At 35.1% G+C, this 14,360-nt stretch overlaps 1 protein-coding gene across 7 annotated transcripts in view; it reads right to left on the bottom strand.

Annotated features, from left to right (window-relative positions):
- The window catches only part of ATG2B (autophagy related 2B), a 53,274-nt gene that overhangs the window by 17,959 nt on the left and 20,955 nt on the right, over positions 1-14,360 (bottom strand). For 5 of the 7 annotated variants that reach the window (XR_009276632.1, XR_009276631.1, XR_009276630.1 and 2 more), the window contains exons 20-34: positions 14,141-14,313; positions 13,686-13,836; positions 12,646-12,845; positions 11,880-11,960; positions 10,114-10,220; positions 9,766-9,858; positions 8,907-8,977; positions 7,853-7,929; positions 7,452-7,622; positions 6,846-6,987; positions 5,856-6,058; positions 4,712-4,935; positions 3,987-4,095; positions 2,073-2,267; positions 1,395-1,496 (exon numbers count right to left, since the gene is read on the bottom strand). Coding sequence is in view for 3 of the 7 variants with exons in the window: in XM_058829920.1 (XP_058685903.1) it covers positions 1,395-1,496; positions 2,073-2,267; positions 3,987-4,095; positions 4,712-4,935; positions 5,856-6,058; positions 6,846-6,987; positions 7,452-7,622; positions 7,853-7,929; positions 8,907-8,977; positions 9,766-9,858; positions 10,114-10,220; positions 11,880-11,960; positions 12,646-12,845; positions 13,686-13,836; positions 14,141-14,313 (2,099 nt within the window). In the remaining 4 variants the exon portion in view is untranslated. The remainder of the gene's footprint in view (positions 1-1,394; positions 1,497-2,072; positions 2,268-3,986; positions 4,096-4,711; positions 4,936-5,855; positions 6,059-6,845; positions 6,988-7,451; positions 7,623-7,852; positions 7,930-8,906; positions 8,978-9,765; positions 9,859-10,113; positions 10,221-11,879; positions 11,961-12,645; positions 12,846-13,685; positions 13,837-14,140; positions 14,314-14,360) is intronic. The other 2 variants (XM_058829922.1, XM_058829921.1) reach the window with 2 other exon arrangements.

The following is a 14,360-nucleotide window of genomic DNA, read 5'->3' on the forward strand; positions in this document are numbered from 1 at the left end:
CATGATCTAACTAGCTCTGTCTTAAAAATTCAGGCTTATTTTCATCATTTCTGCTCTCATTGTTGAAGACTGCACCAGAACCCAGATGTTTCAATGGCTATAAACTTTTCTCTGATTTGCAGTAGAAGGTATTTAAATATAGTTTATATTCTTCTCTAGTACTGTCAAAGTCAAACAAATCATTACAAATCAGGGTTCATCACTGCTTCATTGAAAGTCACTAGTACCTACGGTATTAATGTCTTAATAATATCATAAAGCTATTACATCCCAGCTTCTTTTTCAGACAGATGCATCACACTGGTGCCTTATTCATCCTATCACTGATTGACAACTGGGCTTTCTTTTCCATTTTTACTTCCAGCTGGTAAGAATAACAGCTTAAGTACTAATAACAAGTATTTCTAATGACTGCATGCAGCCTTGTGCTTCCAAAAAAGCTGTGGTTAATTTCATGGAAGTTGTAAAGGTGAATTTTGTTTATGGTACAAAACATAGAAGACTTTAGAAAGTAACCAAGAGGGAACACATTTCCTCCCTAGATGGCAGTATTTCCAGGACATTTTTTTCTAGATGAAATTATTGCAAACTAGACAGAGCTCAGTTTTGATAAGAGCGAAATGAAAACCTGGTCTCTAATGTGTATTTAAAGAAAGAAAAGGTATGGAAATCCTAATAATGCTCCTCAAAAACCCAAACCCCACATAGCTCTCTGAAGATGTCAAATTAAGGAAGAAATGCCTCAATGAAGAGTAGTAACTGCACTTCACATTTGCCAGCACAAACATATATCTCTTACTGGTTTAGAAAGAACCCAAATGTTTCTTGAATATATCGAGAGTATCTTGCACAAAGGTCTGCTGAAGAAAGTAAAACAATTTCTGCTCTTCCTGCCACTGCATTTGATAGCAAGACAAAGCCTTCAGATTATAGAAGCATTTCTCAAGTGTCAAGTGCCCTTGACCAAAACGTTGTGAACCACTTCTGGATTAATGATTAACCTTTTTCAATTAAAAACAATGAAGTCACTTCATGAACAAACAAAACCAGATCATTCAAGAATAACTAGTTATTTTTAAAAGCTGTGACTTCAAACCCTTTGAGATTATCAGAAGTTTCAAGAGGAAAACTTACTGAGAAAACAGTTTTGCCTAAAGATATTCTGAGCTTTTAAATAAAAAAATCTAGTCTCTCATAGCTGGCGCAGAAGGCAAGTTCTAGCATAGATAAAAATTAAAGAACAGAGATCCAAAGATTAAATAAGAAAGGTATCATACCAAGAAAATGTAAAACATAAAATAGGTATGATGGCTAGAAGTATCTGGTTAAAACAAATCCCAAGTATCATTCAATAAAGAAAAAATTATTTTATTTTTTGCACTGGCACAACCAACCTGGTCAATATTGAGGCGAAGCGGCATTAGTGAAACACGTAAACAACATTCCTGTGGGGATCTGCCAGACTCTGGGCGGACATGTAACGCTTTAACTGTTAACTGGAAAAAAAAAAAAAATATATAAATAAAAGCACTAACATTCACAATTATTAAATCTCAGAACACCAGCTAGGAAAAACATTTACAGCACAATCTCTGTACTGGTATGATTCCACTTAGCAATTACAGTATTGAATAAAAACTTACGCTGAATGTTATAAAAAGATTAAGTTAAAAGAAACTCCCCAAAAACTTATTAAATCCTTTATAGAATCAGTAAGACTACAGTATACCATAAAAATACAAAATGCAGGTTTAGTGAAAAAAGTCTCATCACTGATACAAGCAGACATTTGCTCAAAACCAAATTGCAAAAACTACCAAAGTAGTCATGCATATCTATTTTTTTAACTAACAATCTCAAACCCATTAATACCTGACATGTTGACATTCAAACTGACTTTTGAATTAGTTTTAATATCCACAGAGTCAAGCAAATAACTAGCAACAAATTATATTACTTCAGTGTTCTGTGAACTCATGTTTCTGCTTCTGCAAGATTAAGAAGTGCACATAGCCCCCACAGTGATAATTCCACTGCTGCAATAGAAAGAAATTAACATTTCATAGCTATACCATGTTTGAATGTGCTTTTCTGGGCATCTCCTTACTGCAGTAAAGATAGAGAAATTTATTCATTTGTGATGTAGCTAAGCGATCTCTGATTTCCAGGTCTTGAACAATAAAAACTTGTCGTGACACTGGCTGCTCCAACAGACAGGATTCACCTTCTGCACCACCTGGAGGATACACCTCATGCTGGAATTTCACCTTTTAAAAAGGAAAGAAAACCAGCATAATCAGTCTCCTTGAAAAACACCATTTAGCAGCAGAATAGTTCTTTAAAAAAATAAAGAAAAATCAGGGAAGTATATCACATACACTTTTAAAGCTGTCTACTATTTTAAATTTACAGAAATACTACTAAGATTTCTGAACTCTATTCAGGTTTTCACATATATAGCAGCAGAAATCTTCCAGTTTCTAGTTGTGTACATGCTCATATTTTAGCATGAAGTTCAAGCCAAAACAAAGAGTCGGTACGAAATAAGGAATGAATTTCACTTGTTATAACATTGACTCTGCTTTTTCCTCTCAATCCTGACATCTTTCTCACATCATGGTGAAGCCTGTACCACACAATATTGCAGTTCTTGAATCTTGCAATCTCTAATACTTAAGGAAAAAATGTTTCTTCTTCCTTACCAACTGACTTCTTAAGTGGCTTCTTGTGGTTTTGTTTCCTTGTTCTTACTCACTTTACTCCATATAAATCTAATTCAGCATTCTTCTTACATTCAAAGTTATTTTTGTTTGGTCACTCCTTGGTGTAGCTCTCATTTCCAGCCGTGGTGACCTACAAACCATCCCTTGCCCCCCAAACCCCGCATCCTGGCTGGCAGGGAAATGCTGCTGAGTGCACACAGCGAACACCGCAGCCGCCCCTGCCAGCCCCACACTGAGCTCCAAGGCAACACCACTTGTGACACCTTTTACTCTCCTTCATTTCTTTAAACGTTACTGTTCAGCCTTGTACCAAGTTAGGGGTCCAAGTAGGGGAAAAAACCTTTACACTGCTTCAGTGCTAACTCCAACTCTCATTAAATATCTGCAAATTTAGAGATGGCTATAATTCTACATATGAAGTTTTCCACATGGAATATTAATTGCTTCCCCTTTTCCTCTTTTTTATCCCAATGTCATGTTTTTTCTAGAGAAGGCTACCTTAAGTATCACATATTTCTGGCAAGCTTGTAGTGCTAATGGGATGAATTTTAAGTTTTGGAAATACACATAGACTATAAAAAGGCCTTTGTGTTTTTATGTAGTGTCTTTCATGTTTATGGAAACGTTTGAAAACATCTCATTCTAAAAAGATTCTGTTATTGATCCATTTAACATGAAATATGCTCTTACCAACTTCTTACCAATATTATTCACAGCACCAGAGAAAAGCATCTATCTTCCTATGTTAGAGGTAAGCATAGCCTTAAAAACAACAGTAAGATACTTATGCCTGAAAGGTGCTAAATATGTTAGGGGAAATATAGAAACAGTACTGTGATATAACTAGATGCCATTTCATATCCAGTTATCAAACTGATACATTGAATATTCTCAACAGATATATGTTTTGCTTATTTTCTTAGAACACTTAGTTTCATATCAGGTGTACCTATTCAGCATGGAACTGAAGAGAGAAAAACAGAACAGCAGTTGCAAAACTTGGTTATAATAAACAAAAACTTAAAAATATTGTAATGGATATCCTCCATCTTTAGAAACAAGCTTATTCAGCAAGTAAATACTGTGCTAATACTAACAGTTTTTATTGAAGAAATTCTACATTCATCACCATTAAAGTGATTGCTTAGATGTAGCTACTGTTGAAAGAAATAATACTGAACTCTAATGGAAAGGTGTTATCAAAAGAGTACAACATGTAAAGATATCCACACAGTCATGGCTGAAACTGTTTCTGTTACTGACCTTGCTTAACTGTATTTCCATTAAGAAGTCTGGGTTTCTTCCTCTTCCTCCACATGCTGTATTCCGTCCATGCCTTGTTGGGGTATGAGAAGGAGAACTATGGGGACTTCTGGGGAAATAAAAAAGAAAAATACACTTTTGCAGGTTAAAGTTATAACCCTGTAAATCTAAAACTAAATGCACTGGATATAACTTAGCTTACTATTTTAATTATATTCAAAAGAACATCAAAATTATGTTACTGTTCTGTTTCTGTTCAAGTAATATACAGCTAAGCAGAATGCCAGGTGCATTTATCCCACCAAATTAACATTCATAAAACATTTCTTTAATTTTGGCTGTAATTTTTTTCTCTATCTCACGTGACATCCTGTAAATCCGAGTCTTATGCTCCTTAAGTCCTGATCTCTTCAGGAATATCTGACTACTATTACCCTAAAACAAAATCCATTCCTCCACCCCCCTCCAAAAATCAGCAGAATCAAACCCAGCCTGTCCAGGTTAAGACACAGGGAAAACACACTCTGATGCGTGGAGTCAAACTGAAAAAGAATCAAATGATCTTTAAGACCCCTTTCAACCTGAACCATTCTACGATTGATTCCTTGTAAGAAGGGAGCCAAGAAGGAAGCAAGGAAGACATGAGACTGAACAATAAGATTACTCCAAATCAAAAGAAAGCTATTCTTAATTTTCTAATCCACATAATTAGATCCAACACTTACATGAAACTTTTAGCTGGAGAAGGTGGTGCAGTCCCAAAATCCCTTCCACCATAAAGATGCCAAATAAGAGATATTTCCTTTACAACATAGCGTACCAGAGGAACAGGAAAATGAAGAGGAGCTTTGCTTGTATCCGTTTTCTTAATAGGTTGACTGAAATGATTTTCCTTTATGATAATTGCATCATCAACCATTATTTTTATAACCGGCTCTTCCTCTTTTTCCTAATTAAAAAAAAAACACATGGCATTGAGAAGATGAAATCTGCTTTCTTTATTTTCTTTATTGAGATGTCTAATTCCTTCCTATTAAAGGGAAAACTTTTCTGTACTGTTAGAGCTTATACAATACATGATTCACTTAGAAATGTTTCTTATAAAGTACAGACAAAAGCATATGAAAAAACGTTGAGGCTGCAAAGCAGTTAAAAACAACAATAAAAAACCCAAACTAAACAAAAATCTTCTCCACCTAAACTATAAACAAAATGAAGTCCTAGTTGAAAGCAAACAGAAAACCACAGAAGAGCCCAGGATACCCTATTACCTCTTGTGGAAACAAACAAGCTCAACAATAACTAGGAAAATGCAGCTTCTAATCAGGGACCCAGGAACTGCCTCTCTCTATTAAGAAGAATACCACCAGACAACACGCAGAGGACAGACATTGGTGTAAAGCAACACACAAGCTTTTCTCTGAGGTTTGGCAAGGATCTTAGGTCCTTAGAAACACTGAGAGCTCAGATGAAGAAAGAAATGAACAAAAGATTAGAAGACATGCAAAGCTGCTATTTTGATAAATCCTGGTTTTTGCTTAACACATTTTTCCTAACTATGCCATTATTTTAAGTCAATATCACAATGATTAAACATGACTAAAATGTAGGAAAACTGCCAATACAGTTTAATGTAATATTCAGATGAGAGAACAATTACAAAGTGCTGAGATATAAAAAATCATACCTATTTGAAAATATTTGCAACCATTCCTAATGGTAACAATGTATTAATTCCTTTCCAATAGAAAAGCATCACTAAGCAATCATGGGAATCTATGATATCTTATTTGTCCAGGTTTTACATAGGCTTTTCTCTAATTCAGTTTATATATGGATTTTGTTTTAGTAATTTTCAAAGGATCTTACAGCAACAGCAACTTTAGGAGCAAAAAGAATGCAGAAATCATCACTTTCTGCTGGAACATCTCCCATGGCCTCACTTATCAGGTGATGAGTAAACGAGGCGTAAGTAGGACTTGGTTCTTGTGAGACATTTCCACTTTCATCTGGAAACAGGAAGAGATCTGAGCAAGATGGCTCCTGAGTTTGAGATCTGTCATCCAAAAGTCCTGGGAGTTGAAAGAGGATGAAGAAAAAGCATGTTTCCGTGAAAAATCCTTACAAAATATGAAAATTGGGTAAAGGTAAACTAATGTTTGTTACTTCAATTATATCAAGGAAATTTGCTTATTATATCTTGAATCAATTCCAACTATAAATAATAAACAATTCTCAAGCTTCTCATTCTGGTAAGAAGACCACAGCATCAAAAACTTTCAGTACTACAGTGACTGCTTACTTTCCACCACAGAAAAGAAGACCAGACATCATGGAAATAGTAATGGAATAGAAATCTACTTGCAGTACAAAATCCTTATAAAATCTAAAACTGAATTACATTCTAGCCATGATACAGAAGCCATAATCCTGTGATAAAATCAACTATCTTGTTCTATCTACTAACTGAAAAAATTCTTTATGGAAGTTCTTCCTCTGTCCCGGAACTGTAACATCTTCCTGGACCTCCCTCATATACAGAAGAGAGGTCTTTGACTCCTCCACACTAACTTATACTCCTAGAGAATTTGGAGTCTTGACAGAGTCCCAGAGACAGATTTCTTCCCTGCTGCTTTCAGTACCTCAGAAAATGTGTCTGTCTTCGACTAGAATCTCAAAGCACTTCTGCATTACTAGTATTAAAAGCAAGAATCTGTTCCACAGTTTGAAGACTTCAGACATCCTAAGTACCTGCTCCCATTCTTACTGCAGCACCTCTACATACACAAACTTTCAATCCCATGTTCTTCCCAGAAAAGTTGTACTTTATATGTAGTTAGACCTTCAGAGGATTATTACCATTAGACTCTTGCTTCATGGCAGAAGCAGTCTGTTGAGTCTCAATTTCTTCCATTGCATCACTCATCAAATCCCGTAAAATCTGCTGCTCTGATTCAGCAAGGCCTGGTCCGTGGGAAGATGGTTGGCTAAAGGTCTCTACCTGTTAGAGAGGAACTATACATAGTTATATCTCAAAAACAACAAATGTCAAAAAAATTTTGCTAGAACAGCTTGATTCACAGCTCTTAAACTGTGAAAAAAACCATCTTAACTTGTTAAATAGTCAAACGATCTAAGCTGGATGATTCATAAAGTAGGTTAGAACATTATGGGTCATGGTATTTAGATCATCAGAGTACCTGGATAGCTCATATGTGTCCTGGAATTTTCTTCTTTAGATAAGAATAAAGTGCAAGAGGCAAACAGAGTAATGTTTTGAAATATTTAGTGACCAAAGCAGAAAAAAAATGTTATTTTAACTCTGAAATAGATTTTTAATTAGATATAATTTGTTAAATTTTTCGTAGAAAATATCATATTATTTGTAAATAGAACAGGGATTAAAATTAAAATATATTACCAAGAAGCAGGAAGTTAAATTGCTATCATTTTGCAATTCTATACCTTCATTTTTGGCTTGCTAACTCCACGTTTAACTTCTGTCTTAGCAGGTGGATGTAAATCACCATAACTTGCAATATACTGTATGAGATTCATTAGTGCAGCACATGAATCAGAGCAGGTACGAATATGGATTACATCACTCGAACAGTGCAGCTCAAAACGTGGTTTAGTCTAGATAGCAACAACAAAAAAACAAGAATAAACTTCAAATTATCCTGAAGTTCCATAAAGATGTCATATACATAGCTGTTTTAAATTATTTTACTTAACTAGTCAAAAGAGTTAAAAAATAAAATCAAAGAAGGTTTTTCAGTTTACTTTTAAGTATAATAAAGTAATATTCAAATCACAATCTCTCATGAAGATTTCACATTTTATTTTGTTTGTGATTAAATACTTACTCTCTCTCCCTCAGAATCAGATTTTACTGCTGTAATGGTTAGTTCCAGCAGTCCCATATCCATAACACGAACATAATCTGAAATACAATAATTTTAGAAATTACTAAGGATATAACAAAACCCTATATACCTGCAGTTATAAAATTATTAAAACCAGCATGAGCTGTAAAGGAATCAAAACCTTTTATATCTCTGCATTTCCTTCTTTTATGAGGATTACTTTCAGAGTTCAAGTTTCAGCTACTCAGATCAAGAACTTGAATCTTTTCAGTCCAATGTATCACTCCCACTACCACCATCTGTGTGCACTGTAATCTTTTAAGATATTTGTCTTCATTCCATCTGTGTGAGTTAAAGAAACCAAGGCACACAGAAGCTGAATGACTAAACGTTTTATCAGTTTTTTTAGCTAAAGTGAGAGAAAACACATGCTCATATTCTACTAATCTTTCAGTGCCATTAATAACTTCTTTGTTATCTTTTGTTACTTAAACAAAACAGGCATACCTTTACTGTGCCCCTGCTAGAGATCTCTTACTTAAGCTAAATACACATTTGTTGGCACAAAGCCTCATTATTTCTCCAACTGATTTGTTAAATATTGATTCAAGTTCCTCAGTCCTTAAAGGTTCTTACTATTTCAATGAGAGCAACCCGGCTGGTATGATTCTTTTTTGAACCTACAACTTGTGCCATATAGAACCTTTCAAGTTCAACTATGTAGAATATATATCTCATGAGATCTCTTTTCTAAGAAAATGTCTTTCTGTGAAACTACAGATTTTCAAGTATATGCTTTTTCAAATACCCATTATTTAAACTGTAAGAAGATACTAGAGGAATTGCAAGATGCTTTTCTCTGACATACTTTTGGATCCACAAATCTAAACCAGAGCACTCAGATTTTTATCAACATTGCACTATTCTCTCATACTCGACTTGCTGCTCCATATCAGCTAAGTCCTCTTCAATAACATTTATATATGGTGTATATGCCTGTAATTATGTTTCTTTAGGCTCTGCAGTTGATTAGTCACATCTGAAGCATCCTTACCTCTATGGAGGTTCACCATGACAGTGTTGCACTTGTCAGACAAATGCAAAGCAGCTTCATCTAAAATTATCCTAAGAGACAAAAACAAGATGAAATGAAAATGCTAGAAATGCAGTACAATTAGTAAATCAAAAGAAATTAGTATATAAAAAGATATTTTTAAACACAAATATATCTAGCATACCTTAAATACAAACTCTTCACTTTAACCTTTTATAATTTCCAAATCTATTGACAATTAACCACTGTAAAATATTTTCCCCATTGCTAATTATATATTTCTTACATTTAAATTTATATATTTGATCCTTCCTAGAATAGGAAATAATGCCTTAATCCTTAACACATTTTTATATTTTTCTCTTAATAAACTTAACATTTGTTTCAAAGGTGGCTTAAAAGGTTTTATCAATATAAACAGTCAACTTGGTAGACATTTCAAACAGAATAGGTAAAACAGAATGAATATTCAACTGAAGTTGCAAGAAAATTAGTTCCAGATATTTTCATTAGTCATTAAATATTAAATTAATTAATACATTGTCTCCAAGTAAATTATAAGAAATCTTAAGGTCTTACTAAATCATAAAATAGACATAACTTTATTTCAGGACATTCCAATCTTATTAAAAATTAAGAAATGCTTGTTATTAAAGGAAGCAATCCAACTAAAAAGTATAAATAAACAAAATTATTTATTCTAATAAAACAGAATGATTACATGTGAGCAAAGTGTACGTCAAAATATGGAAACCAGTGTGATCATTCACACAACACGAATGCTTCTGAGGTCAAAAAAGCAGACGGGCATTACAAGTTTTACAGGAGCTTACATGATTCACAATCTTTTAAATCATACCTGAGAGTAGAAGAGGATTTATCTACTGCAACACTGCTGGAAATGCTGAAAGTTTCAACAGTAAGTAGAGATCTGACTGGCAAAAACAAAGGCCTAGTAACAAACAGGAAAAACAAATTAGTGCTCTGTACCTATTTGGAAGCTCATTCAAAGCCTTAGAGATTACCTAACTCCATCTTTCCAGGCAAGTCATATCCTACTTTAAATTCCTTCCAGTTAAGGGATCTCTGTTAAGTACTTTTTCCAAAAGTACCTAAATAAGTATTATTTATAGTATGCAAACTCAAACACTCCTGAAGACTAAATACATAGCTGCAGCGCCAAGTGACACACTTGCATTTTACTTACCTGTAATCAAGAGCACAACTCCACAGATGTACATGAAAAGTTGTAATTGTAGCTGGAGGATTATATCCCAGAACAGGCTCATCAGAAATATTCAAAAAATATAAAATCTAAAAATCACAAACATAATATTAATACTTCAATATCTATATATACTTCAATTAACAAAAAAATTATGCATCACAAAAGAGAAAATCTGTAACAGGTATGACAATAAGATGTTAGATTAGTAGATGGAAAAGGTGTGAACAGCCTCAGATATTTAAAGATGCTTACTCAATATCTTTATAGAGAGAAGCATGAAATGCAAACACCACCAAAAAAAACCTATAAACACTGCAGCTTCAAAGGTATGGAAAAGACCAGTCCACATACATTCAAATGGCTCCTTGCAACAAAGCTTCACAATGCATTTTTAAAATACTGCCCAAATACAGTCTTATTCATTCCTCTTTGTAGCTGTTATTACAGTGTTTGCATTTGCTTTGCTGTCTCTCTGAAAAGTTATCTTTTCTTGTAACAGTCCACATATAGTTATTTTCAAGTCTTTCTTGAGGGGTAGGCGTAGGAAATACACTCAGAATCATGTGCACATTCACCATATAAACAGCTTTTTCATGTACAAAACTAGCTGCTATCCTCCTCTGTAAGATCTGTCATAGTTGCCTCTCCAATATGTTACACTATCAAAGTTCTTAAAATATTCCAAGCCTGGGGCATACCATCACTGCTAGTCTTAAATTTTTTCTTCTAACTACCCTTTTGGACAATTTCTTTATTTGATCCCTTCCCTTCCAAAAAAAGATTGCCTGTGATGCACTTGGGGATGTTACTTGAGAAAAATTTCATAGAGCAAGGAAGCAACATGGTGTAAAGCAGGCTACACAAACCCATGGGAATATTATGCTGAGGAGAAAGTAACGGCACAGCAGAGTCCAAAGCCCCAAGTTCAGTTCCACACAGCTATACAGTAACAATGCATGTAAAAATCAGCATATTATACAGACTGGAGGATACACAGGAGAAGCTTGAGTGTCAAGGGTTACTATCTGTAATACGGTATGGGGCAGGAACATGCAACAACACTGTTCATGTGCTAATGGCATGTCTTGCCTCCTGCACAAACACAGATCAAGGGGCTCCAGGCCTGTCAGCTGTGCTCTACTTCTGCATCCACACCTATGACTACAACCCTTCTCACTCAGAAGTGTTTGTGTAAACTGCTGCTCACTGCCTCCCCAAAGTCCTCCAGTACTGCTATTCCAGCAACACAAAACAGGAAATGTACAACTGAGAAATGACACTTGAGGGATAAAGTGAGAAAAAGGGGAAAATACAGAAATGCTTTCAGTACTACAAATAACATGTTTGCTTGTTTTGAGGGTATTTTTAATGTAAGGATTAATTATGTACTTGAATAGTATTGCACTACTGAGATTTTTCATCTGAATTTTAAACAAAACCTGAAATTCAGACTGCAACAGAATGAAGTAAACTCCATCAAGAGTCTCCCTGACATGTTATGGGCAGAAAGATAGGATGATGAGAGGAACAGTACCAAGTGAATAGACAAAAATTATTTAAAAGTAGGATTATCATCTGTCAATGGTCTCAAAGAGAAACAGGAAAGAAAGAATAACACTTTCAAGAGCAGAGTATGGTAACATGGCACAGCCTAACATCAAGATTTTCGATCAAGATTTAGTTTGATAGTTAAGACAATGAGACTGAAATTGAAGATGTAGTCAAGAAAACTGTAGCAACCTGACCTGTTCATGCCAGCTTAAACCTGAAGGCAGCACTCGGTGCTGAAGGGTGGCTCCTCGTAGTCCAACAGCAACCAGAAATTCCTGCACAACAAAGTTGCTTGACTTGGCTTACATGAAACGCACGTAACTATTTCACACCTAGATTGTGAAATGGTGTCATCCTGCTCCCAAAAATCTCCAGGTGTCTAGAGAAACCCTGCTTCCCAATACAGAAACCCTGTATAGTACAGTATCATACTTTTTGCAGCAGGGTAGTGTAGAAATGGCAGCTTTAGGTGGTAGTAGGAAGGCTGCAGAACCATTCCTTAGATAATTCAATCAACCTGCTTGTTACCACTATGCCAGCTAAGAGGTCATTTCTCAGCCACATTAATGAATGCTACTGTCATTTACCAGTCACATTCCAAATAGGTAAGCAAAGGCTGCCTCCTAGATGACACTGCTAGTTAAGTGCAGTGTAACTCTATATTTGTTCTTGCCTGTTTTGACACCAGAGAAACTCAATAAAAACAAACAAAAAAGTCAGCTGTTCAAAAAATGCGTTCAATAAAGAAATAGCATGATAGCAAAGCATTGGAAGAATTAGTAAATTAAGCTGCTGCTTAAATTTTGAAATCCACCCAAATGATCCTAACAAAATTATAGTTTGAAAATTAATGTCTTAGAACTATATGGTTTCTTTATCTACAACCCTTCTAACTCCATGTCTAGATGCTTCTATATAAACTGATATAATTCAACTTTAAAAAGTACAAATAACACAAACCTTTGTATTGCTCTCTATTTTATCTGATTGGATTTTGACTGCAACAGTCAGCATACTTGGGCTATCCACTCCTACACCATCTGAAGTAGTCCTACTAAGACCATCCTCTTCAGAAAAACAAATAGTAGGCTCTAACCAATGGGGACGTATTGTGCTGGGCAGTCGTACTTCAGAGGAAGGGACGACCCCATCTACCAAACCTGTAAACAGATTTTGGAGTGAATTACCAAAGCTGTTACTGATGAAGTGTTAAGGAAAATCCTTTTTATGCTTAATGCCTACGAAGTTATTTTAATTACCAAAGTTAGTCATGCACAACCAAGAACTGTGAAGGGAAGGTTATGGGTGATCCAATATTTAAAACCACAGTATAGTATAAAGCTATAATCTTTAATGTGGCTATTAGGGAGTGAGTTTTTTATTTGCCCAACAAAATAGCAAAGTTGAAATAAAGGACAGAAATCTCCTAGAGGTTACATGGAGGAACATGTATCTCCTCTTCATTTTATGAGATAGTTCCAGACTAACATCTAAATACACAATAGCTAAGCCTTGCACGGAAACATGAGTACCACTGATTCAGAGGCATCTGAGGGAGAAACCTTAAAAAGTTTAACTACATGGGGGTTACCAGACAAACATAAACTACACGGTCAAAATTCTTCATCTCCGGACTACAACTAGCTACTTGGGAAAAATACAGCAGCCACAATAGCTTTTTCAATTAAACAACCAATAACATGGAAGAAGAGTGTATTTTCATAGTAAAGAATAGGCTGTATGGCTAATTTGCCAGAGGATCACAATACCTCTAAAGACCAGCTGTTGTCAGGAAAGTTGGAGCTAAACTGTAACTAAATTCAGCTATAATGAAGTTGCATTATTGCAGCATTTAGAAACATTAGCTATAAATTATATACTTTGTGCCAAATAACACACTCTGAGAGAAAAGAGAAAAAAAATCAGCCTTTTTCCTCAAAAAGCTTCAAGCTTAGTTAATTTCAAATTTAATCCCAAAGCCACCTCAATCCCACCCCTACCTTGATGATATAAATTGAGGCTGCTAGAGTGGAGACAAACATAGTGTCTGTCCTCAAAGCCTTCGTATTTAGTCACACTGAAAAGGGAACCGCTGTTGAACTCAAACCAAAATTCGCCGTATTTTCCTTCCAGTGTATTTCCATCATCCTGCTGAAGGAAGAAATGATAAAATGATTGTTTGCTCACAGTTTGCTGCATTTAGGCATTTTAAACTAACACAACACTTGATATCAATACATGTTTCCCTTCTTGCATTTCAGTTATTCTCACGTGAAGCAAAGTAAACAGAATTTGCAAAATACTGTGTTGCTTTACTGCCTAGTTATATAGTAGTATAAAGACTACAGAACAACTATAAAACACACTACCTCCTTCTTTCCAGGTAAGTACATACAGCATGAAGGGGATCCATGGTCAAAACAACAAAAAACTTATTCCAGCCCCAGTGCCTCACCTTTACATCTGTAAATATTGACACTAATCCATGTGTCACATTTAGCAGAACAGACAGAAAGCTTTGTGAGTTCTTATTCTGTGAGTCAAGCTTTTTCCTTCTGCGTGAACGATAGTTTGGATCAACAGTGGAATAATACTGGAGTGTTTCTTCCTCAGATCCACTTTCATCATCTAGTAGATAAAATGAAGAACAAAAACTCATTCTCCAGCTAGTACAC

Source organism: Poecile atricapillus, chromosome 1 (genome assembly GCF_030490865.1).
Source record: "Poecile atricapillus isolate bPoeAtr1 chromosome 1, bPoeAtr1.hap1, whole genome shotgun sequence".
Classification (NCBI taxonomy): domain Eukaryota; kingdom Metazoa; phylum Chordata; class Aves; order Passeriformes; family Paridae; genus Poecile; species Poecile atricapillus.